The 22,836-nt window shown below is 44.0% G+C and overlaps 1 protein-coding gene across 2 annotated transcripts in view; it reads left to right on the top strand.

Moving 5' to 3' along the window:
- The window catches only part of CAPN3 (calpain 3), a 180,532-nt gene that overhangs the window by 141,429 nt on the left and 16,267 nt on the right, over window positions 1-22,836 (top strand). For both annotated transcript variants that reach the window (XM_077262543.1, XM_077262534.1), the window contains 5 exons: window positions 5,241-5,315; window positions 8,491-8,548; window positions 10,317-10,381; window positions 10,598-10,666; window positions 11,581-11,659. In XM_077262543.1, the coding sequence (XP_077118658.1) occupies window positions 5,241-5,315; window positions 8,491-8,548; window positions 10,317-10,381; window positions 10,598-10,666; window positions 11,581-11,659 (346 nt within the window). The remainder of the gene's footprint in view (window positions 1-5,240; window positions 5,316-8,490; window positions 8,549-10,316; window positions 10,382-10,597; window positions 10,667-11,580; window positions 11,660-22,836) is intronic.

The raw sequence follows: 22,836 nt of genomic DNA, 5'->3' as shown, positions 1-22,836 counted from the left end.
GTGTCGGCTGGAACTAGCTGTGCTAATCAATCTCGGGTACGGCAACTTGGCTCCACTAGCAGTGAATAGAGGCTGAGCTACAGTACCCAACAGGCACTACAAAGAGTATGACGCTACGATTATTGGCATGGCAGACAGCTGACCAGTGGGGGTATTTGGTGTCTCACTCCCACCAATATGACATTGATGACCTATCCTCTGGATAGGTCTAAATAATTTGAGCAAAATATGCTAATTTTTTCTAGTCATTGTACTCTGAACATTGGCTGAATATATTAAAGATGGCAGACACATACTACTGTAGAAGCTTACTGAACCTAGAAATAGGGCCAAATGCATGTATTCACCCATGGTCTCCCTGTCTGTACCCCTTTGTACACTTGGCTGGATTTAAGAGTTCACCCTATGTGATGGATTGAGTACTGGGATTGTGGTACGACTAAAAAAATAAAAAATTGCAAGAATATTTTTTTCCCCAGAAAAGCCCATCTGTGCCAGTACCCAAATTACCCTGGGCCATTCTAGGTGACTGAATTCTCTTCTGGTCGATAGCAATGATGGCTGCTTCTTTATATTTTTAGGGCTGGCTCTTTCACCAGTCTACAGTTAGTAGTATATATCTAATGTTTAGCAAATGGACTACGTGTTAGTATATGTCTAATGTTTTGGTCACTTGAAGGAAAACTTCCTGCTTGGGGGAAAAAGAAAGCAAATGGGGGCATCATCTTCAACAGTCTGTCAGCTCAGATTTTTGTCATGTACTTCATATCCTGATTAAATAAATCGAAAGCTTATATGAGGATCATTGCCTTATTTTAGCAGACGTTTTTAAGAAAGCCACTTCCTCTGTTGGAAGGAGGGTTTGACTGATCATGTGACTATATAATATAGCATTGGGACCTTGTCTCCTGTGAAGGTTCTTGACTAGTGATGAGTGAACGTGCTAGGATAAAGTGTTATCTGCGCATGCCCAGGTGCTAACAGAGTCACTTCAGCGTGCTCAATAATATGTTCCAGTCCTCACGGCTCCATGTCTCGTGGTTGTTCGACAGTCGCAACACATGCGGGGATTGCCAGTTTGTTAGGCAATGCCTGTTTGAGTTGCGGCTGTCAAACAAACATGAAACATGAAGCCGTGAGGACTGGAACATATTATTAGAGCACGCGGAAGTGACTTGGTCAGCACCAGAGCATAACTCGGATAACTCTTTTCCTGAAAACGTTCGCTCATCACTAGTCTTGATCAAATTTTTAAGTTATCCACTGATGACTTATTTTCAACTTTCAACCAAGTGATCCGACCGTTTGGACTCCCAGCGTTCTTAAATGGGGGGTTCTGGAGACTAACTGAAAGATGAAGCATGCGCACCTCTGCTCCGTTCCTTCCCTGCTGGACTGCCAGTATCACCGCTTGTTATCACCGGCAGTCCCATAGAGAATAGAGTGGAGGTGCCCATGCCTGAGGTCCACTCCAGCCAGACTTAGCTCTGCACATCACCTGCGCCCATCTTGGCTTTCCACCATATTTATATAACCAATATCCTTTCCTGTACAATTTCTAATAGAAATATGACTTTTTACTTTTATATTTTTGTCTATAATTTTTAAAGATTCATCTGTTTAGTATTGTACCTTTGCTTATTGACTGAATACATTGTAATAGAATACTAAATGGGAGCTTACCAGTTTGCTGAGTAGATCTGTCACGTGGTCACGGTCAGTGATTAAGAAACCAACTTTATAGATGTAGCCCAAGGCCCAAGTAAGCAGATAAGCACCACCGCTACCATCCTAACAGCACTGTAATCAAATATGTTTACCCGTGAAGTGATGTTTCTGGATCTGAAAAAGGGGGATCCATTTTTTCGTGGACTGGCAACCCCCTAAAAGAGAATCTGTCACCAGTTTTTGTCACCTAATTTGAGAGAAGCATAATGTAGCAAAAGAGACCCTAATTCCAGCAATGTGTCACTTACTGGGTTGCTTGCCGTAGTTTTATAAATTCTTGAGAATAAAATCCCTTTTATCACTAGTGTACTAGGACTAGTGTACCTAAATCCCTTTTATCACTAGTGTACTAGGACTAGTGTACCTGCTGCCATGTAGTCCTCCATATTCATTAGCTCTGTATAACCCCACCCCCACCACTGATTGGCAGCTTTCTGCCTATGCACAGTGTGAGATCTACCAGGGAGCTGGTATATCTAATATATAAAGCTGAATGTGTGTGTGTGTATGTATGAACACGGTACCAAGATATATTTCTTTCCTGTGTGTATGTATGTATGTGTGTGTGTATGTCCGGGATTGGCATCTGCACCGTCGCAGCTACAGCCACAAAATTTTGCACAGTCACACGTCTGGACCCCAAGAGCGTCATAGGCTATGTTGTGAGGCAAAATTTTAACCCCGCACGTTCCAATTCACCAAACAATTTTGCCCCTATCTACATAATGGGGAAAAAGTGAAAGGAAAAGTGTTGGAGGCAAATTGACAGCTGCCAGATGTGAACAAGGGGGACTTAAAGAGAGAGAGCGATGGCGCCAAAGAGTATATACCGTACAGTTGCTAAGGTGGGGCCCCGACATGGGATAATCACCACACCACCACGGGGATATGAACACACACACAAAATGCGCCACACACTACCACGTGCTCGAACACATATACCACCCTCAGCGCACATTTCACCACACATACACCAACCTCGCCACATAAAAGTCGAAACACAAAACTTGCCACGCGCAAAACTCGCCACATGCAAAACTAGGCTCACGCAAAACTCGCCACAAGTGCAAAACTCACCTCATGGCAGCCCTTCCCCGAACTTGAAATGTAATAAAGGGGGGGTCTCATGGCCATACAGGCCGTCAATTTTGAATTATAAGTGAATTATTTTAATGTTTTATTTCGTTCCCTCTGAATAGGTTTATGAAGGGTTAAATTTTGTTTGAAGCCTGTCAGGCAATTTCTTTCCAGTTAATACCAGTTTTATTGGTGCCTTTTCTAAGGGCTGTGATTGGTCTAGAACTCTGTGGTGTTATTTTTAGCGCAATATATAAAGCAATTCTGAGGGAATTTGTCATTCCCAAGTTTCCTGAGAAGAAAAGAAGTTTTCCCCGCCCTCCCTCCCTGTTTGGATTCTACTTCCTGTCGTGAGTTTTTATTTGAGGGAAAATCGCCCTTATCCTGGGCGGATTGGTCGAGTGGTACAGTTTTAATGAGTATTTATTCGGATTATTTATTGGCTTTGGTTATTTATTTAATTTATGTAACCCATAATAAAACTCACGGCCATTTTTCATCCACTATACTTTGTGTGGTGTCATTTATTTATTATATACAAATCGGTCTTGTAGGCACATGGAAACCTCGCCACACGCAAAACTTGCACAGGCGGAAAAATTGCCACATGCACAAAAGTTGCAACACATGCAAAAGTTGCCTCACACAAAACTTGCACATACTCAAAACGTACCACAAATGTACCATATAGGAAATATGGCAGCTGTCAGTCACATGACCTGTCTATTATGTGTATGTGTGAGCTATTATATACTGCCATGGGGAAGGGCTTCCTGTTGGCTGGGGATTTATCAGGCTGCCAATTTAGCTTACAAATACTGAGGTAAAAATACTGACCAAATAACGAGTGAATGAGGTCTAATACAGGAGGAGATGACATACAGGTACATACTATATACAGGAGGAGATGACTTACATGTATGTACTATATACAGGAGGAGATGACATACAGGTATATACTATATACAGGAGCAGATGACACAGGTATATACTATTTACAGGAGGAGATGACTTACAGGTATATACTATATACAGGAGGAGATGACATACAGGTATATACTACATACAGGAGGAGATGACATACAGGTATATACTACATACAGGAGGAGATGACATACAGGTATATACTACATACAGGAGATGACATACAGGTATATACTACATACAGGAGGAGATGACACAGGTATATACTATATACAGGAGGAGATGACTTACAGGTATATACTATATAAAAGAGATGACACATAATTATATACAGGAGGAGATGACATACAGCAGGTATATACTATATACAGGGGAGATGACATACAGGCATATACCATATACAGGAGATGACATACAGGTATATACTATATATAGGAAATGACATACAGGTATATAATATATACAGAAGAGATGACATACAGGTATATACTATACACAGGAGGAGATGACTTACAGGTATGTACTATATACAGGAGGAGATGACATACAGGTATATACTATACACAGGAGGAGATGACACATAGGTATGTACAATATACAGGAGGAGATGACATACACAGGTATATACTATTTACAGGGGAGATGACATACAGGTATGTACTATATACAGGAGATGACATACAGATGTATACTATATATAAGGGAGATGACAGACATGTATATACTGAGGGAAAATGAGAGGTGTGAGGTGAAAATGAGAGGTGTGAGGTGAAAATGAGAGGTGTGAGTGCAAAATGAGAGGAGTGAGGGAAAATAGTGGAGTGATCGGAAAATGACAGATGTGAGGTCGAAATGACAAGTGTTAGGGGGAATGAGAGGAGTGAGGGGAAAAATAAGAGGAGTGAGGGGGAAATGAGAGTTGTGAGGGAGAAAATGAGAGATGTGAGGGGGAAAATGAGAGGTGTGAGGGAGAAAGTGAGAGGGGTGTGGGAAAATGAGAGAAGTGAGGTGCTAAATGAGAGGCCTGATGGGAAAATAAGAGAAGTGAGGTGCTGTAACTAACCTTTACTATGCCCAGGCAACGCCGGGCTCTTCAGCTAGTCTGTAATAAAATAGGGGATTTCATCAAAATTACAGTGAGCGGCTCAGTAAGTGATACATCGCTAGAATTGGCATCACTGCCCCTACATCACGATGTTCTCTGATGCGGTAACAAAAACCTGGTGACAGATTCTCTTGAAATTCCATTGGTTGAAATCATGTAGTCAGTGTTGTCAATACTGTGTGTTAAAAGCAAAATGGCTTAAAGGAGAAGAAAATCCCTTTACCTATTAAACCTGATAATATGGGGAAAGAAAAGCGGCTTCTATAAACAGTGTACGTTATTTATTCTGTAGGATTTATTGCTCTATATGTTAAAACAGCAATGGAAATTAATGAAAGACCAGTCAGTATTTTGCAGAAATTAACCTGATAATAACCACTGAGCCACCTTTTTATGTGTCTTCTAGACCCCTGGTAACACTGATAAAGAGAGTGAAGAGGAGAAGCAATTCAGGAACATATTCAAGCAGATTGCAGGAGACGTGAGTATGATCACTTTGCTATAAAATGCTAAAGCCACAGTCACATCCATCATTTTTCTTTTGTCGACAGTCATTTAAAACTAGTCCCAAGAAGAAAAAAACCAAGCCCTTATATGAGTTCACTTTACTATATAATGAAAATAAAAACAAACAAACATCCAAGTGCAGTAAAATGTGAATTTTTTTTCTTTTAAAATTATATATAACGTAATTTTTTTGTACAATAAAATTTACCTGGCAACATGATTGTAAAGTCTGCCCGTTTACAGCGATACCATATATGTATAGTTTTTATGCACATGGTGAAAAATAAAAGAAAAAAATTATAATAATAATATGTATTTGGAGCGCCCCCACACCGCCGCAGGGCCTAGGGGTACCCGGAGCCGGGCCTCTGGGTCTCAGTCCTGGGGTTGTCACGGTGGCTAGACCCGGTCCGTGGCCCTGTCCGTCAGTGGGGGACGTCCGGTGCAATAAGTGATGATGATGGTGGTATAGCGGTGCAGTTGTGGGGTGCAGGTCGCGGTAAATAACGAGGACACCAGGTTGCAGTCTCTTTACCTCTTTACTGGAGATCTCTCGGTCCTCAGTCCAGAATCCGGTCCACCAGGCTGCGCAAGTCCGGCCGGTCCAATGGCACTTCCAGAGTTCTCCTCACAGGTGGAAATCAGTGCCTTCCTTCTTAGCGCTTTGTGTTGTAGTCCTTCCCTGCTGTGCTTACGGAAAGTACCCCACAACTGTTGTGTCTGTTTCTTAAGTTCCCTCACAACTCGATTAACTGATCTTCTGCTAATCTTCCGTCCCTTCCTGATGTTACAGTAAGAACGGCACCCGTTTGTCAGGTAGGCCTGGAGTTCTTCCGGGACCCTAGAGACGCCCCTCTCCCGCAATTGCCCCCCAAGACTTCATAGGTGATATGTGGTAGACAGCCCGCCTGAGACTGACTGTCCTGCCGCTGTTTGGAGTATGGCTTAAAGCTGTATATTATTCCACTCCCTCGGCGTTCCGGCCACCGGTAATGCGCCTCAGCAAGGTGCTGCCTCTTTCAACAAAACCCCTGCTGGTATTCTCCTTCTGCTTGATTTCGTTTCTCACTCAGCACAATCTATCTCGCTTCTAATCCTTTCTTAGGGCACCGCCGCTATTCTGAGCAGGCACGGTCCCGTTACGTTCTTTCAATGCCAAGCCTCTGCCAGGATCCCACCCCTGGCAGAGACCCTACTGTCTCTTCCTCCACAACACCCTCTCTCACTAGGTGTTGCTTCGTTCAATCCAGTCAGCGTTCTCTCCTAACTTCCTGCCTGACCCCCAGTTTACCCACTATGGTGGGGAGTGGCCTAATGAATAGCACCCTTAGCTCCCCCCGGAGGCCCAGCTGTGAAACATATTGGTGTCTGTGATACCTGATTGGAGGAACTCCTTCAGTGCCATCGAACGCACCATGGCTCCCCTTAGTGGCGGAGCCACAGTACTGCAACGACCAGGACTCTGGGGCGCTGCATATTTATTTGGTCTTTAAACACTTAGTGTTTGTGTCATGGGGGCTGATGGGAGCTCATGCACGTACTGGCACTCGCGTCAATTAATATCAGTGATTAACAGCAACAATAAAATGGTTAAACAACAACGATCGCTCCTCTTACAGACATCTACTGAGTATTGTGCAAGCTCAGCTCCTGAGCCCCCACTGTACGTGGGACGTACTATTACATCCTATATTGGGAAGGGGTTCAAAGGAATCTGTCAATAGGTCTTGGCTTTTTAGGTTATGTGCACACATCAGGATGTCTTGCAGAAATTTTCCTGACAAAAACCAGACATTTCTGCCAGAAATCCGCACGCAGGTTTTTTTGCGTTTTTTTCATGCTTTTTTTATGCATTTTTGACGCGTTTTTGGTGCGTCTTTTTCCAAATGCATAGAATAGCGGGAAAAACGCAGAAAATCCGCAAAATTAATGAACATGCTGCTTTTTTAACGCGATGCGGTTTTTTTCCGCGAAAAAAATGCAGAATGCATTCTAAATGATAGGATGCATAATGTATGCGTTTTTAATGAGTTTTTATAGCGTTTTTATCGCGAAAAAAATGCCACACAGACATCTCTCCAGCGACCAATGATGCCGAGGTCCCCGGGTAACCAGGGTAAACATCGGGTTACTAAGTGCAGGGCCGCGCTTAGTAACCTGATGTTTACCCTGGTTACCATTGTAAATGTAAAAAAACCAAACAGAACATACTCACCTTCTGCTGTCTGTCACACGTCCCCCCGGCGTCTGCTTCCTGCACTGACTGTGAGTGCCGGCTGTATAAGGCACAGCACAGCGGTGACGTCACCGCTGTGCTCTGCTTTTACTTTACGGCCGGCGCTCACAGTCAGTGCAGGAAGCAGACGCCGGGGGACGTGTGACAGACAGCAGAAGGTGAGTATGTTCTGTTTGGTTTTTTTACATTTACAATGGTAACCAGGGTAAACATCGGGTTACTAAGCGCGGCCCTGCGCTTAGTAACCCGATATTTACCCTGGTTACCACTGTAAAACATCGCTGGCGTCGTTGCTTTGGTTGTCAAACACGACGATACACGCCGATCTGATGACCAAATAAAGTTCTGAACTTTCAGCAACGACCAGCGATATCACAGCGGGATCCAGATTGCTGCTGCGTGTCAAACACAACGATATCGCTAGCCAGGACGCTGCAACGTCACGGATCGCTAGCGTTATCGTTGTAAAGTCGCCTAGTGTGAAAGTACCTTAAGTGTCACATGCCAGACAGTCCAGCTGCTCTGTGTAGTCCCGCCCCCACCACTGATTGGCAGCTTCCAGTGTACACTGTCTGCAAGTTGCCAATCAGGTGTGTGGGCGGAGTTATGCTGAGCTCAAAACCCGCTGACGGATTCGGTTTACAATGTAATCGCAAAACCCTATAATATGCCATCACATTATAATTGGGGTTCTGTTGTTTCATAGCCACATTGATCTTTAGGGCTGCATCAGCTGTTCATTAGTGGCCACCCTCTGGCCCCAGTCAGGGGAATATGGCTCCTATGGTCCGTCAGGCTGGTGGAGTTTGTAGAGAACTGACTGCAGCCATAGATCATCAGTTTATGCAATGGCAATAACCTTTCTAATATGGAGAACACTTTTCACTCACTATTCCATTCATTTCTGCTCCAGGATATGGAAATTAGCGCTGATGAACTGCAATCTGTCCTGAACAGAGTCGTTAACAAACGTAAGTGATAGAATGAAACAATTTTCCTTAAAACTAAATAAAGCAACGCCGGTCAGGAAAATACCAAATCCATGAATGTTCAGTCTATAGCCAGTTCTCCCGCTTCCCCCATACTCTTGGCCCTGTCAAGGCGTTCCTGCTGTCTCTATGAAAAAGCCATTGCTAGAATCCTTGGGCAACGGTTTACCTGAAGGAAGACTACAAGCAACGGCTTTTGGAAATCCATTCCTGTCCCCTGCATCGATCTGTCTGGAGGTCCCAAAACCATTAGACTGTCAGCCAATAGTCATGAATTCGGTTGAGTTTAGTTTGTGGATGGGGGGGCTCTTGAGCTGTAGTTACAAATCAGTTGTAAAACCATTCAGATCTTCACAAGCTCAACAATGGTCAGACGCGGCAAGTAAAAAAAAAAAAAAAAAAAAAAAAAACCCAAAACACCCTACCTCCTAAAAAGCCACATTTTCCTGTTCCACTCATCAGTCACCCTTTTCAAACCAAGTTCTCTTTGGCTGATACTTTTTCTGTTCACACCATAAGAATAAGCATAGGGTGACCCAACTGGAACATTATGGCACAATATTTTTTATTGTAGTCGCAAACAACATAAAACCCACACAAGGCACGGCGGGCTCATCCAGGAACGTGCACAAGTGGGCCCCGCTTAGTGCGGTATAAATCGGTGGTGAATATACAGGGCACAGATGAAATTTGGGGCACTCTGTGCTTTTCTGCATGGTGTGAATACAAGGAGCATCATCCATGGTTAGATTGGCATGAAACTATTAGGTCCATGGAGCAGTAAAGTAAAGAACGATGACTTGATTTTTGCAGTCTGAAGACTACGATATATTCAGTTTACTACCCTACAGGTTTCATTTTTGCAATCTTCTGATATATAAGGGGCAGGGGGCCAGAACACCACTTGTGGCAAACAGCTGGCAATAGGGCCCTATGGCCACTTTTAGAGTGCCAATTATGCCAAGTCTATGGGTGGAGGATGCCGCAGTAAGGCATTTATCACAGCTATCCGTTTGCCACATTCTTCATAGCTTTATAGAAACGCTTCTGCTGCTATTATAGTCTAAGAGCAATGTTTACAACAGACTGCGGATATTTCATGAAAAGCTCACGATTCATTAGATGGATCCCATATTAGCCTGTCGTTGACAGATAGCATTGGTCGGCATCCAAGGTATCCTGCTTTTAAAAGGGAATTTGTCATTGGGTTTCTGCCACCTAAAAAGAGACCCCGATTCCAGTGATATGTCACTTACTGATTTACTTGCAGTCATTTTTATAAAGGAGATTATACTTGACTGCTTGGCAGCAGGCCAACTAGTTACTGTATATTCATGAGTTATTTATAAGTCCACACTCACCACTGATTGACAGCTTTCTGCCTTTACACAGAAAGCTGCCAATCAGTGATGTGGGTGGGGTTATACAGGACTCCGCATTCAGAGCACTGCTAGATTTGTAGCAGATCAAAATGACAGCAAGCATCCCAGTAAGTGACACATTGCTGGAATCAGGGTCTCTGCTACTACATCATGGTGATCTCAGATGATGGGGTCGCAAAGATTTCATTTAATGTACTGGTTAGATGCTGTTGATGAGAGGTAAAACCACAATGTACTCACAGAAATTGCTTATTCTGAATATCCCATTAGCCATTAGAGTGACGACTGGGATTACTTGTCCGTTCATGATAACCTGTGCAGTAATGGATCTAAAATACGCACAGTAAATGTTTCCCTTTTCCCTGCAGACAAGGACCTGAAGACTGAAGGTTTCACGCTGGAATCTTGCCGCAGCATGATTGCTCTGATGGATGTATCCTTGCCTATTGGTTTTATAACCACGTTTACCAAGTGCAACCTTCTACAGGTTTAAATGCATTTCCTAATATAACCTGGTGGGACAGGAAACATGTCGCCCACAATGCAGACCCTAAATAATACAGATTACACAGATTATTGGCAGGCCTGATCAAACTTTGAATTAACTAGTAAACCTGAACCATTAATCCCTAACATATGATCCGTACAGACAGACGGCTGCGGACGGTTAAACCTGCAAGAATTCCAGCATCTTTGGCAGAAAATCAAGCAGTGGCAGGTATAGCCATACATACGTCAGAAATGACCGTACCAGTGAAAGCTGGGGAGAATAAAATACAGATTTTGTAGTAATAGTTGGTATGTAACAAAGAGGTAGTGCAGATTTAATAGCACCCTGTCCATGGTCCGTGTCTGGTATTGCATCTCATCATATACATCCAAATGTTTGAGGCTGAACTGTATTAATAGACAATGTAGATGGGACAAAGCGGCGCCGTTTGTATGTGGGGGGTAAGAACAGAAGCAGTTTTCTTACTCCTGGATAATGCCTTTAAATGGGTTGTCTGGTGCCACTTCCCCATCAGAAGGCAAGCGGTGTCGATGACGTTGGATCTACACATACCAGCCAGAATGTGGGCACGACTGGCACGGATCAGGCATTTACTCTAGGACAAGTGACAATAGCTGCCAATCATACATGCGCCCCATCAGGTATATGTATGTGCGACGGCGTCAGCACCGCTCACCCCCCAAGGCAGAAGTCAGCTCTAGTATCCTCTTTGCAGTTAAGGGTTTTGGAGCAATGTTTGTTAAGAGTGGTCCATAATAAAAGCTTCACAGAATAGATGCTGATCCATGGGGGTCCAACTGCCGAAACCCCACTGATCTAGAAAAAAAGGCTGCGGACTCCTCTGACTGAATGGAGAGCTGGTCACATATGCTCCACTACTCCATGCATTGTGTCCATGGGACTGCCAAATATACAAGAGCACCCCACGCTTTGTTCAGGCAGTCCCATGTACCCAACCATCTTTATTCATGTGATGGAGTAAAGAGCCCATTTTTAGAGTTGATGGGGGCAGTTTAACTCCCAGGAACTAGCAACTGGGCACAGATTCTGGTAATTAATAGTAGTTTGAGTGCCACCATGTTCTTGACTATTATTAATGTCTTTTTTTTTTCTATTTCTAGAAAATCTTTCTACGTTATGATTCAGATCAATCCGGAACCATCAATAGTTATGAAATGCGTAATGCTGTTAATGAAGCAGGTACGGTAATTTAATAATGAATGGTAGTGGCCCACAAGGAGGTCTGTAGAAACTTAAGAGATCGCTGGGCTGGCCACTTTCCCCATAGACAATATGGCGGGGTGAGGGTCCGATGTGAAAAAGAAAATGGGGACTCGTATCCAATGGATATTATGCCACTACTATCTTCAGAATTTAACCCCTTCATGCTGCAGCCCTTTTTCGTTTTTCCGGTTTCGTTTTTTGCTCCCTTTTTCCCAGAGCCATAGATTTTTTTTATTTTTCTGTCAATATCGCCATATGGGTCTTGTTTTTTAGAGGTCAAGTTGTACTTTTGAACGACACCGTTAGTTTTAACATATCGTGCACGGGAAAAAAATTTAAAGTGCGGTGAGATTGCAAAAAAGTGCAATTTCACAACAGTTTTTTTTTTTTTAACCGTGTTCACCAAATGCTAAAACTAACCCGCCATTATGATTCTCCAGGTCATTACGAGCTCATAGATACCAAACATGTCTAGATTGTTTTTTATTTAAGCGGTGATAAAAAAAAAAAAATCCAAAGTTTGTTGAAAAAAACAAATGCGCCATTTTCCGGGATCTGGGGCTGGCTGAGGGCTTATTTTTTGTGTGCCGAGCTGACGTTTTTAATTATACCATTTTGGTTCAGATACGATCTTTTGATCACCTGTTATTGCATTTTAATGCAAGTTTGCGGTTACCATCTAACGCAATTCTTGCGTTTTGACTTTTTTGCATTACACTGTTTACCGATCGGATTCTTTTTATAGCTTGATAGGTCGGTCATTTCTGAACGTGGCGATGCTAAGTATGTGTATTTTTAATTGTTTCATTTTGAATGGGGCAAATGGGGTGTGATTTGAACTTTTATTTATTTTTTTCATATTTTTAAGCATTTTTTTCACTTTTTACTGGCTTCAATAATCTCCACGGGAGACTAGAATCTGCGATCTTCCAATCGCTTGTGCTACATAGAGCAGAGCTTCAGCCCCGACTGCTGGGCAGCGCTCATAGCAATCTGACAATGACAACTACAGGGGTCTCCTGCAAACCCTGTGTTGTCATGCCAACCCATTGGCAACCCATGGTCATGTGATATGGGTGCAGATGGGTGGGATTAGTGACTCGATCACATTAAATGCCGCTGTCAGAGATTGACAGCAGCATTTAACATTACATGTACGGCGCATGTCGTGAAGGGGTTAAAGAGGTTTTCCAGTCTTAGGCTATGTGCCTATGTCCAGAATTTCCGCGGCAATTCCGCAACTGTGCCACGGGTAAAACGCATGCGGAATTGGCATGCGTTTTCCCGCTAAACACTTGCGTTTTACAAGCATAATTAGCTTGCAGAATGCTAGCGTCTAGCTGATTGACAGGTTGGTCACACTTGTCAAACAGTGTTCGACAAGTGTGACCAACTTTTTACTATGGATGCTGCCTATGCAGCATCCATGGTAAAAAGATAGAATGTTAAAAATAATAAAAAACATAAAAAATCGTGATATTCTCACCCTCCGGCGTCCCTCGCAGCGTTCTTGCTCCTCGCGATGCTCCCGTTCCCAATAATGCCTCGCGGCAATGACCCCAGATGACGTAGCACCTCGCGAGACCGCTACGTCATCACAGGTCATTGTCGCAAAGCATCGCTGGAAGGCTCCTGGGGCCGCCGTAGGGTGAGAATATCAAGATTTATTATTTTAAATTTTTTTTTTTTTTTTTAAACAATTATATGGTTCCCAGGGCCTGGAGGAGATTCTCCTCTCCTCCACCCTGGGTACCAACCGCACATGATCTGCTTACTTCCCGCATGGTTGGCATAGCTCCATGCAGAAAGTAAGCGGATCAATGCATTCCTATGTGTGCGGAATCCCCGCGATTCCGCACAAGGAATGAAAATGCTGCGTTTTTTTTCCGGAATGCGAATCCGCAGCGAAAAAAGACGCAGCATGTGCACAAAAAATGCGGATTGCATTCTAATAAATAGGATGCTTAATGTATGTGTTTTCTTTGTGGTTTTATCTCATTTTTATAGCGAAAAAAATGCGAAAAATCCTGAATGTGTGCACATAGCCTAAAGCTGGCCACACACATTAGATGGCTGGCTAACAGTTGTTTAGTCAACAGCCATTTCAATTCAATGGTCTCTTCGATAAATAAGAGTGCTCCTGTGTTCTTTATGATAACGCCACCGACAGACATCTCTGCTGCGGGCTTATCCCCAGGAGAACAAAGTGATCAGCGAACATGCTGGGATAAGGTGTTATCTGAGCATGCTCAGGTGCTGAGTGTCTTCGGAGTGCTTGAAACATATGTTCGAGTCCCCACGCCTGCATGTGTTGCGACTGTCTAACAGCTTTGAGACATGCAGCCGCAGGGACTCGAACATATTATTCAAGCACACCGAAGACACTCAGCACCTGAGCATGCTCAGATAACACCTTATCCCAGCATGTTCACTGATCACTAATCAGCAGTCCTAAATCAGACAGGCCCAATTGACACTTTCCCGATGATCATTTGACCGGCCGCTCCCAATACGTATATACAGTGTCTACTGAACCCATCAATATCAGTGGGTGCAGCTGACATTTGTGTAATATGTAAGGTAGGTAGGAGTCAATGTGTGAGATGTCAGACTGCTGAATTGTGACAGTACATAATGCACAGTAATAGAAAAAGTAAAAAGCTCACCAGCGCTGCCAATAGTTTGCCGACCGTGCTGTACGTATCCATAGGAAAAAAGGAAGTCCAGCACAAGCATCCGTCAGAAAAAAATTATTCCATTTTGTTAGAAATCCATTAAAATTAGAAGAAAAAAGTTGGTGAAGAAAAGGGTTACAACCACCCTTAATCACAGCATAAAGAAAACAATCAAAAATACATAGCAATCCTAAACATTCAGTTTTCAAATACACTCCCACAGAGACTGTGACCTCTCCTAGAAGGCAGAGATTAGTAGATGCCTGGGAAAAAAAACCAATCCAAAATTATTTTTTTATATTAGTAGATGCCTTGGAAAAAAAAAACAATCCAAAATTATTATATATATATATATATATATATATATATATATATATATATATATATATATATATATACACTCACCGGCCACTTTATTAGGTACACCTGTCCAACTTCTTGTTAACACTTAATTTCTAATCAGCCAATCACATGGCGGCAACTCAGTGCATTTAGGCATGTAGACATGGTCAAGACAATCTCCTGCAGTTCAAACCGAGCATCAGTATGGGGAAGAAAGGTGATTTGAGTGCCTTTGAACGTGGCATGGTTGTTGGTGCCAGAAGGGCTGGTCTGAGTATTTCAGAAACTGCTGATCTACTGGGATTTTCACGCACAACCATCTCTAGGGTTTACAGAGAATGGTCCGAAAAAGAAAAAAAATCCAGTGAGCGGCAGTTCTGTGGGCGGAAATGCCTTGTTGATGCCAGAGGTCAGAGGAGAATGGGCAGACTGGTTCGAGCTGATAGAAAGGCAACAGTGACTCAAATCGCCACCCGTTACAACCAAGGTAGGCCTAAGAGCATCTCTGAACGCACAGTGCGTCGAACTTTGAGGCAGATGGGCTACAGCAGCAGAAGACCACACCGGGTACCACTCCTTTCAGCTAAGAACAGGAAACTGAGGCTACAATTTGTACAAGCTCATCGAAATTGGACAGTAGAAGATTGGAAAAACGTTGCTTGGTCTGATGAGTCTCGATTTCTGCTGCGACATTCGGATGGTAGGGTCAGAATTTGGCGTAAACAACATGAAAGCATGGATCCATCCTGCCTTGTATGAAGCATCTTTGGGATGTGCAGCCGACAAATCTGCGGCAACTGTGTGATGCCATCATGTCAATATGGACCAAAATCTCTGAGGAATGCTTCCAGCACCTTGTTGAATCTATGCCACGAAGAATTGAGGCAGTTCTGAAGGCAAAAGGGGGTCCAACCCATTACTAGCATGGTGTACCTAATAAAGTGGCCGGTGAGTGTGTATATATATATATATATATATATATATATATATATATATATATATATATATATATATATACTAATAAAAATAGAAAAGATAAGTTTCAAAATTCATACTGTTAATACGAAATTCCCTAATGGGATGAATGCAAAAAGTTTCCCGCTTGGTTAAATGTTTCTGATAGTCACACCCTCTCCTCGGACACTTTACCCTCTCCATTGCAAAAAATGTGAAACCAGATATATCTCCATTGTGAGATAAACTGTTTGGCTACACCTGAATAAGAGCAAAATTTGTTTTTGACGTTGGTTAGATGTTCAGCGATGCGGCTCTTAAGTTTCCTGATTTTAGACCCAACGTAGCGTATCGACACAGAGGGCATTCAAGGCAATAGACAATATGAGAGTCACATTTGATGAAATCATCAATTCTGTGACTGGCACCAGAGAGCAAAATAAGAGGGTTTTTTATTGAAAGTGAACTGACATATGTAACATTGATTTCCCCACACTTAAAAAAAAAAAAAAAAGCTCTTAAAGGGGTTGTCCACTAATGGGACAACCCTTTCTTAAACAATGTTTGGCTCCAAAAAAAAATAAGCCTACAGTGAGCACAGAAAGTATTCATACCCCTTTAAATTTTTCACACTTTGTTTCATTGCAGCCATATGGTAAATTCAAAAAAGTTCATTTTTTTCTCATTAATGTACACTCTGCACCCCATTTTGACAGAAAAAAAACAAATGGAGTAATTTTTGCAAATTTAGTAAAAAAGAAAAACTGTAATATCACATGGTCATAAGTATTCAGACCCTTTGCTCAGACACTCATATTTAAGTCACATGCTGTCCATTTCCTTGTGATCCTCCTTGAGATGGTTCTACTCCTTCGTTGGAGTCCAGATGTGTTTAATTAAACTGATAGGACTTGATTTGGAAAGGCACACACTTATCTATATAAGACCACACAGCTCACAGTGTATGTCAGACTAAATGAGAATCATGAGGTCAAAGGAACTGGCCAAGGAGCTCAGAGACAGAATTGTGGCAAGGCACAGATCTGGCCAAGATTACAACAGAATTTCTGCAGTGCTCAAGGTTCCTAAGAGCACAGTGGCCTCAATAATCCTTAAATGGAAGAAGTTTGGGACCACCAGAAGTCTTCTTAGACCCGGCCGTCAAGTCAAACTGAGCAATCATGAAAGAAGAGGAAAAGAAGACTTGGTGAGAGAGGAAAAGAAGAACCTCAAGATAACTGTGGCTGAGCTCCAGAGATGCAGTAGGGAGATGGGAGAAAGATCCACAAAGTCAACTATCACTGCAGCCCTCCACCAATTGGGCCTTTTTGGCAGAGTGGCCCGAAGGAAGCTTCTCCTCAGTGCAAGACATATGAAAGCCTGCATAGAGTTTGCTAAAAAAACCACAGACTATGAGAAATAAGATTCTCTGGTCTGATGAGGTGAAGATAGACCTTTTTGGTGATAATTCTAAGCAGTATATATGGAGAAAACCAGGCACTGCTCATCACCTGGCCAATACAATCCCAACAGTGAAAAATGGTGGTGTGTTATGACCCCAATGGCGAGGGTCTCAGAGGAACAAGTAAGTCTGCGACGTACAAAAATCCAGCTCATAGGGCAGTGGTAACTGGGCTGACCATATCACTACTCCTAACGCCAACACTAGAAGTAGCCGGGGAACATGCCTACGTTGGTCGCTAGATGTCTCGCGCCAGCCGGAGGACTAACTACCCCTAGAAGAGGAAAACAAAGACCTCTCTTGCCTCCAGAGAATAGACCCCAAAAGTTGGATACAAGCCCCCCACAAATAATAACGGTGAGGTAAGAGGAAATGACAAACACAGAGATGAACTAGGTTTAGCAAAGAGAGGCCCACTTACTAATAGCAGAATGTAGTAAGATAACTTATATGGTCAACAAAAACCCTAACAAAATTCCACACTGGAGATACAAGAACCCCCGAACCGTCTAACGGCCCGGGGGGAGAACTCCAGCCTCCCTAGAGCTTCCAGCAAGGTTAGGATACAGATTATGTACAAGCTGGACAAAGATGCAAACAAAAACAAATAGCAAAAAGCAAGAAAGCAGACTTAGCTTAATTTAGCAGGAACCAGGATCAGTAGACAAGAGCACAACAGATTAGCTCTGATTACAACGTTGCCAGGCATTGAACTGAAGGTCCAGGGAGCTTATATAGCAACACCCCTGACCTAACGACCCAGGTGAGCATACAAGGGATGAATGACATACCCAGAGTCAAATCACTAGTAACCACTAGAGGGAGCCAAAAGGTAAATTCACAACAGTACCTCCCCCTTAGTGAGGGGTCACCGAACCCTCACCAAGACCACCAGGGCGATCAGGATCAGCGGCGTGAAAGGCACGAACTAAATCGGCCGCATGCACATCAGAGGCGACCACCCAGGAATTATCCTCCTGACCATAGCCCTTCCACTTGACCAGGTACTGAAGCCTCCGCCTGGAGAGACGAGAATCTAAGATCTTCTCCACCACGTACTCTAACTCGCCCTCAACCAACACTGGAGCAGGAGGCTCAGCAGAAGGAACCACAGGCACAACGTACCGCCGCAACAAGGACCTATGAAATACGTTGTGAATGGCAAACGACACCGGAAGATCCAGGCGAAAGGATACAGGATTAATGATTTCCAATATCTTGTAAGGACCAATGAAGCGAGGCTTAAATTTGGGAGAGGAGACCTTCATAGGAACAAATCGAGAAGACAGCCATACCAAATCCCCAACGCGAAGTCGGGGACCCACACCGCGGCGGCGGTTGGCAAAACGCTGAGCCTTCTCCTGTGACAACTTCAAGTTGTCCACCACATGACTCCAGATCCGCTGCAACCTATCCACCACGGAATCCACCCCAGGACAGTCAGAAGGCTCCACATGTCCCGAGGAAAAACGAGGATGGAAACCAGAGTTGCAGAAAAATGGCGAAACCAAGGTGGCGGAACTAGCCCGATTATTAAGGGCAAATTCAGCCAACGGCAAGAAGGTCACCCAATCATCCTGATCAGAAGAGACAAAACACCTCAAATAAGCCTCCAGAGTCTGATTAGTTCGCTCCGTTTGTCCGTTAGTCTGGGGATGGAAAGCGGACGAAAACGACAAATCAATGCCCATCCTACCACAAAAGGATCGCCAGAACCTGGAAACAAACTGGGATCCTCTGTCCGACACAATATTCTCAGGAATGCCGTGCAAACGAACCACGTTCTGGAAGAACACAGGAACCAGATCAGAAGAGGAAGGCAGCTTAGGCAAAGGAACCAGATGGACCATCTTGGAGAAACGATCACATATCACCCAGATGACAGACATGCCGTGAGACACCGGAAGATCCGAAATGAAATCCATAGAGATGTGTGTCCAAGGTCTCTTCGGGACAGGCAAGGGCAAGAGCAACCCGCTGGCACGAGAGCAGCAAGGCTTAGCTCGAACACAAGTACCACAGGACTGCACAAATGACCGCACATCCCTTGACAAGGAAGGCCACCAAAAGGACCTGGCCACCAGATCTCTGGTGCCAAAAATTCCCGGGTGCCCTGCCAACACCGAGGAATGAACCTCGGAAATGACTCTGCTGGTCCATCTAGCAGGCACAAACAATCTGTCAGGTGGACAAGAGTCAGGCCTACCAGCCTGAAATCTCTGCAACACACGTCGCAGATCTGGAGAAATAGCAGACACGATAACTCCTTCCTTAAGAATACCCACAGGTTCAGCGACTCCAGGAGCATCAGGCACAAAGCTCCTAGACAGAGCATCGGCCTTCACATTCTTAGAACCTGGTAAATACGAGACCACAAAGTCAAAACGGGAGAAAAACAATGACCAGCGGGCCTGTCTAGGATTCAGGCGTTTAGCAGACTCGAGATACATCAGATTTTTGTGATCAGTCAAGACCACCACATGATGCTTAGCACCCTCGAGCCAATGACGCCACTCCTCAAATGCCCACTTCATGGCCAACAACTCCCGATTGCCCACGTCATAATTTCGCTCTGCCGGCGAAAACTTCCTAGAGAAAAAGGCACAAGGCCTCATAGTAGAGCAACCAGGGCCTCTCTGCGACAAAACGGCCCCTGCCCCAATCTCCGAAGCATCCACCTCAACCTGAAAGGGAAGTGAGACGTCAGGCTGGCACAAAACAGGCGCCGAAGTAAACCGGCGTTTCAACTCCTGGAAAGCCTCCACGGCAGCAGGAGCCCAGTTAGCTACATCAGAGCCTTTCTTGGTCATATCCGTCAGCGGTTTAACAACGCTAGAGAAATTTGCGATAAAACGACGGTAGAAGTTAGCAAAACCCAAGAACTTCTGAAGACTCTTAACTGACGAGGGTTGAGTCCAATCATGAATAGCTCGGACCTTGACTGGATCCATCTCCACAGCAGAAGGGGAAAAAATGAACCCCAAAAAGGGAACCTTCTGTACACCAAAGAGACACTTTGAGCCTTTTACAAACAAAGAATTTTCACGCAGAATCTCAAAAACCATCCTGACCTGCTCCACATGCGAGTCCCAATCATCAGAAAAAACCAGAATATCATCCAGATAAACAATCAAAAATTTATCCAGATACTTCCGGAAAATGTCATGCATGAAGGACTGAAAAACTGAAGGGGCATTAGAGAGCCCAAATGGCATCACCAAGTACTCAAAATGACCTTCGGGCGTATTGAATGCGGTTTTCCATTCATCGCCCTGCCTAATGCGCACAAGGTTGTACGCACCACGAAGGTCTATCTTGGTGAACCACTTGGCACCTTTAATCCGGGCAAACAAATCTGACAACAGCGGCAAAGGATACTGAAATTTGACAGTGATCTTATTTAAAAGCCGATAGTCAATACAAGGCCTCAAAGATCCGTCCTTTTTGGCCACAAAAAAGAATCCCGCACCAAGAGGGGAAGAAGAAGGACGGATATGCCCCTTCTCAAGAGACTCCTTGATATATGAACGCATCGCGGTATGTTCAGGTACCGACAGATTAAACAGTCTCCCCTTAGGAAACTTACTGCCAGGAATCAAATCTATTGCACAGTCACATTCCCTATGAGGAGGCAGTACACTGGACTTAGACTCGCTGAAGACATCCTGATAATCAGACAAATACGCCGGAACTTCCGAAGGCGTAGAAGAAGCAATAGACAAGGGCAGGGAATCTCCATGAATTCCATGGCAGCCCCAACTTGACACTGACATAGCCTTCCAGTCCAAGACTGGATTATGGGTCTGTAACCATGGCAAACCCAAAACAACCAAATCATGCATTTTATGCAGAACCAGAAAACGTATCACCTCCCGATGTTCGGGAGTCATGCACATGGTAACCTGTGTCCAAAACTGCGGTTTATTTTTTGCCAATGGCGTAGAATCAATACCCCTAAGAGGGATAGGATTTTCCAATGGCTCAAGAACAAATCCGCAGCGCTTGGCAAATGACAGATCCATAAGGCTCAGGGCAGCACCTGAGTCCACAAACGCCATGACAGGATACGATGACAGTGAACAAATCAAAGTTACAGATAGAATAAACTTAGGTTGTAAATTACCAATGGCGACCGGACTAACAACCTTAGTAAGACGTTTAGAGCATGCTGAGATAACATGTGTAGAATCACCACAGTAGTAACACAAGCCATTCTGGCGTCTATGAATTTTCCGCTCATTTCTAGTCAGCTCAGGATTCTATCACATTGCATTAAATCAGGTGCCTGTTCAGACAACACCATGAGGGAATTTGCGGTCTTGCGCTCCCGCAACCGCCGGTCGATTTGAATAGCCAGGGCCATAGAATCATTCAGACCTGTGGGAATGGGAAAACCCACCATCACATTCTTAATGGCTTCAGAAAGGCCATTTCTAAAATTTGCAGCCAATGCACACTCGTTCCACTGGGTCAGCACGGACCATTTCCGAAATTTTTGGCAATACACTTCAGCCTCGTCCTGGCCCTGAGACATCGCCAGCAAGGCTTTTTCTGCCTGAATCTCAAGATTGGGTTCCTCATAAAGCAAACCGAGCGCCAGAAAAAACGCATCAATGTCAGCCAATGCCGGATCTCCTGGCGCCAGCGAGAAAGCCCAATCCTGAGGGTCGCCCCGTAAAAAAGAAATAACAATTTTTACTTGCTGAGCGGAGTCTCCAGATGAACAGGGTTTCAGGGACAAAAACAATTTACAATTATTCATGAAATTTCTAAATTTAAATCGGTCTCCGGAAAACGGTTCAGGAATCGGTATCTTAGGTTCTGACACAGGATTTCTGATAACATACTCTTGTATGCCCTGCACACGAGCAGCAAGCTGATCCACACTTGTAATCAAGGTCTGGACATTCATGTCTGCAGCAAACACAAGCCACTCAGAGGTAAAGGGGAAAAGAAAAAAAAAATGAGAGAGAGAAAAAAAAACTCAGAACTTTCTTTCTTATAATCCCGCTTCTGCAATGCATTTAACATTTAATACCGGCCTGGCAAACTGTTATGACCCCAATGGCGAGGGTCTCAGAGGAACAAGTAAGTCTGCGACGTACAAAAATCCAGCTCATAGGGCAGTGGTAACTGGGCTGACCATATCACTACTCCTAACGCCAACACTAGAAGTAGCCGGGGAACATGCCTACGTTGGTCGCTAGATGTCTCGCGCCAGCCGGAGGACTAACTACCCCTAGAAGAGGAAAACAAAGACCTCTCTTGCCTCCAGAGAATAGACCCCAAAAGTCGGATACAAGCCCCCCACAAATAATAACGGTGAGGTAAGAGGAAATGACAAACACAGAGATGAACTAGGTTTAGCAAAGAGAGGCCCACTTACTAATAGCAGAATGTAGTAAGATAACTTATATGGTCAACAAAAACCCTAACAAAATTCCACACTGGAGATACAAGAACCCCCGAACCGTCTAACGGCCCGGGGGGAGAACTCCAGCCTCCCTAGAGCTTCCAGCAAGGTTAGGATACAGATTATGTACAAGCTGGACAAAAATGCAAACAAAAACAAATAGCAAAAAGCAAGAAAGCAGACTTAGCTTAATTTAGCAGGAACCAGGATCAGTAGACAAGAGCACAACAGATTAGCTCTGATTACAACGTTGCCAGGCATTGAACTGAAGGTCCAGGGAGCTTATATAGCAACACCCCTGACCTAA

Source organism: Ranitomeya variabilis, chromosome 1 (genome assembly GCF_051348905.1).
Source record: "Ranitomeya variabilis isolate aRanVar5 chromosome 1, aRanVar5.hap1, whole genome shotgun sequence".
In the NCBI taxonomy this organism is placed as follows: domain Eukaryota; kingdom Metazoa; phylum Chordata; class Amphibia; order Anura; family Dendrobatidae; genus Ranitomeya; species Ranitomeya variabilis.
This window is presented reverse-complemented; position numbering and strand designations above follow the sequence as displayed.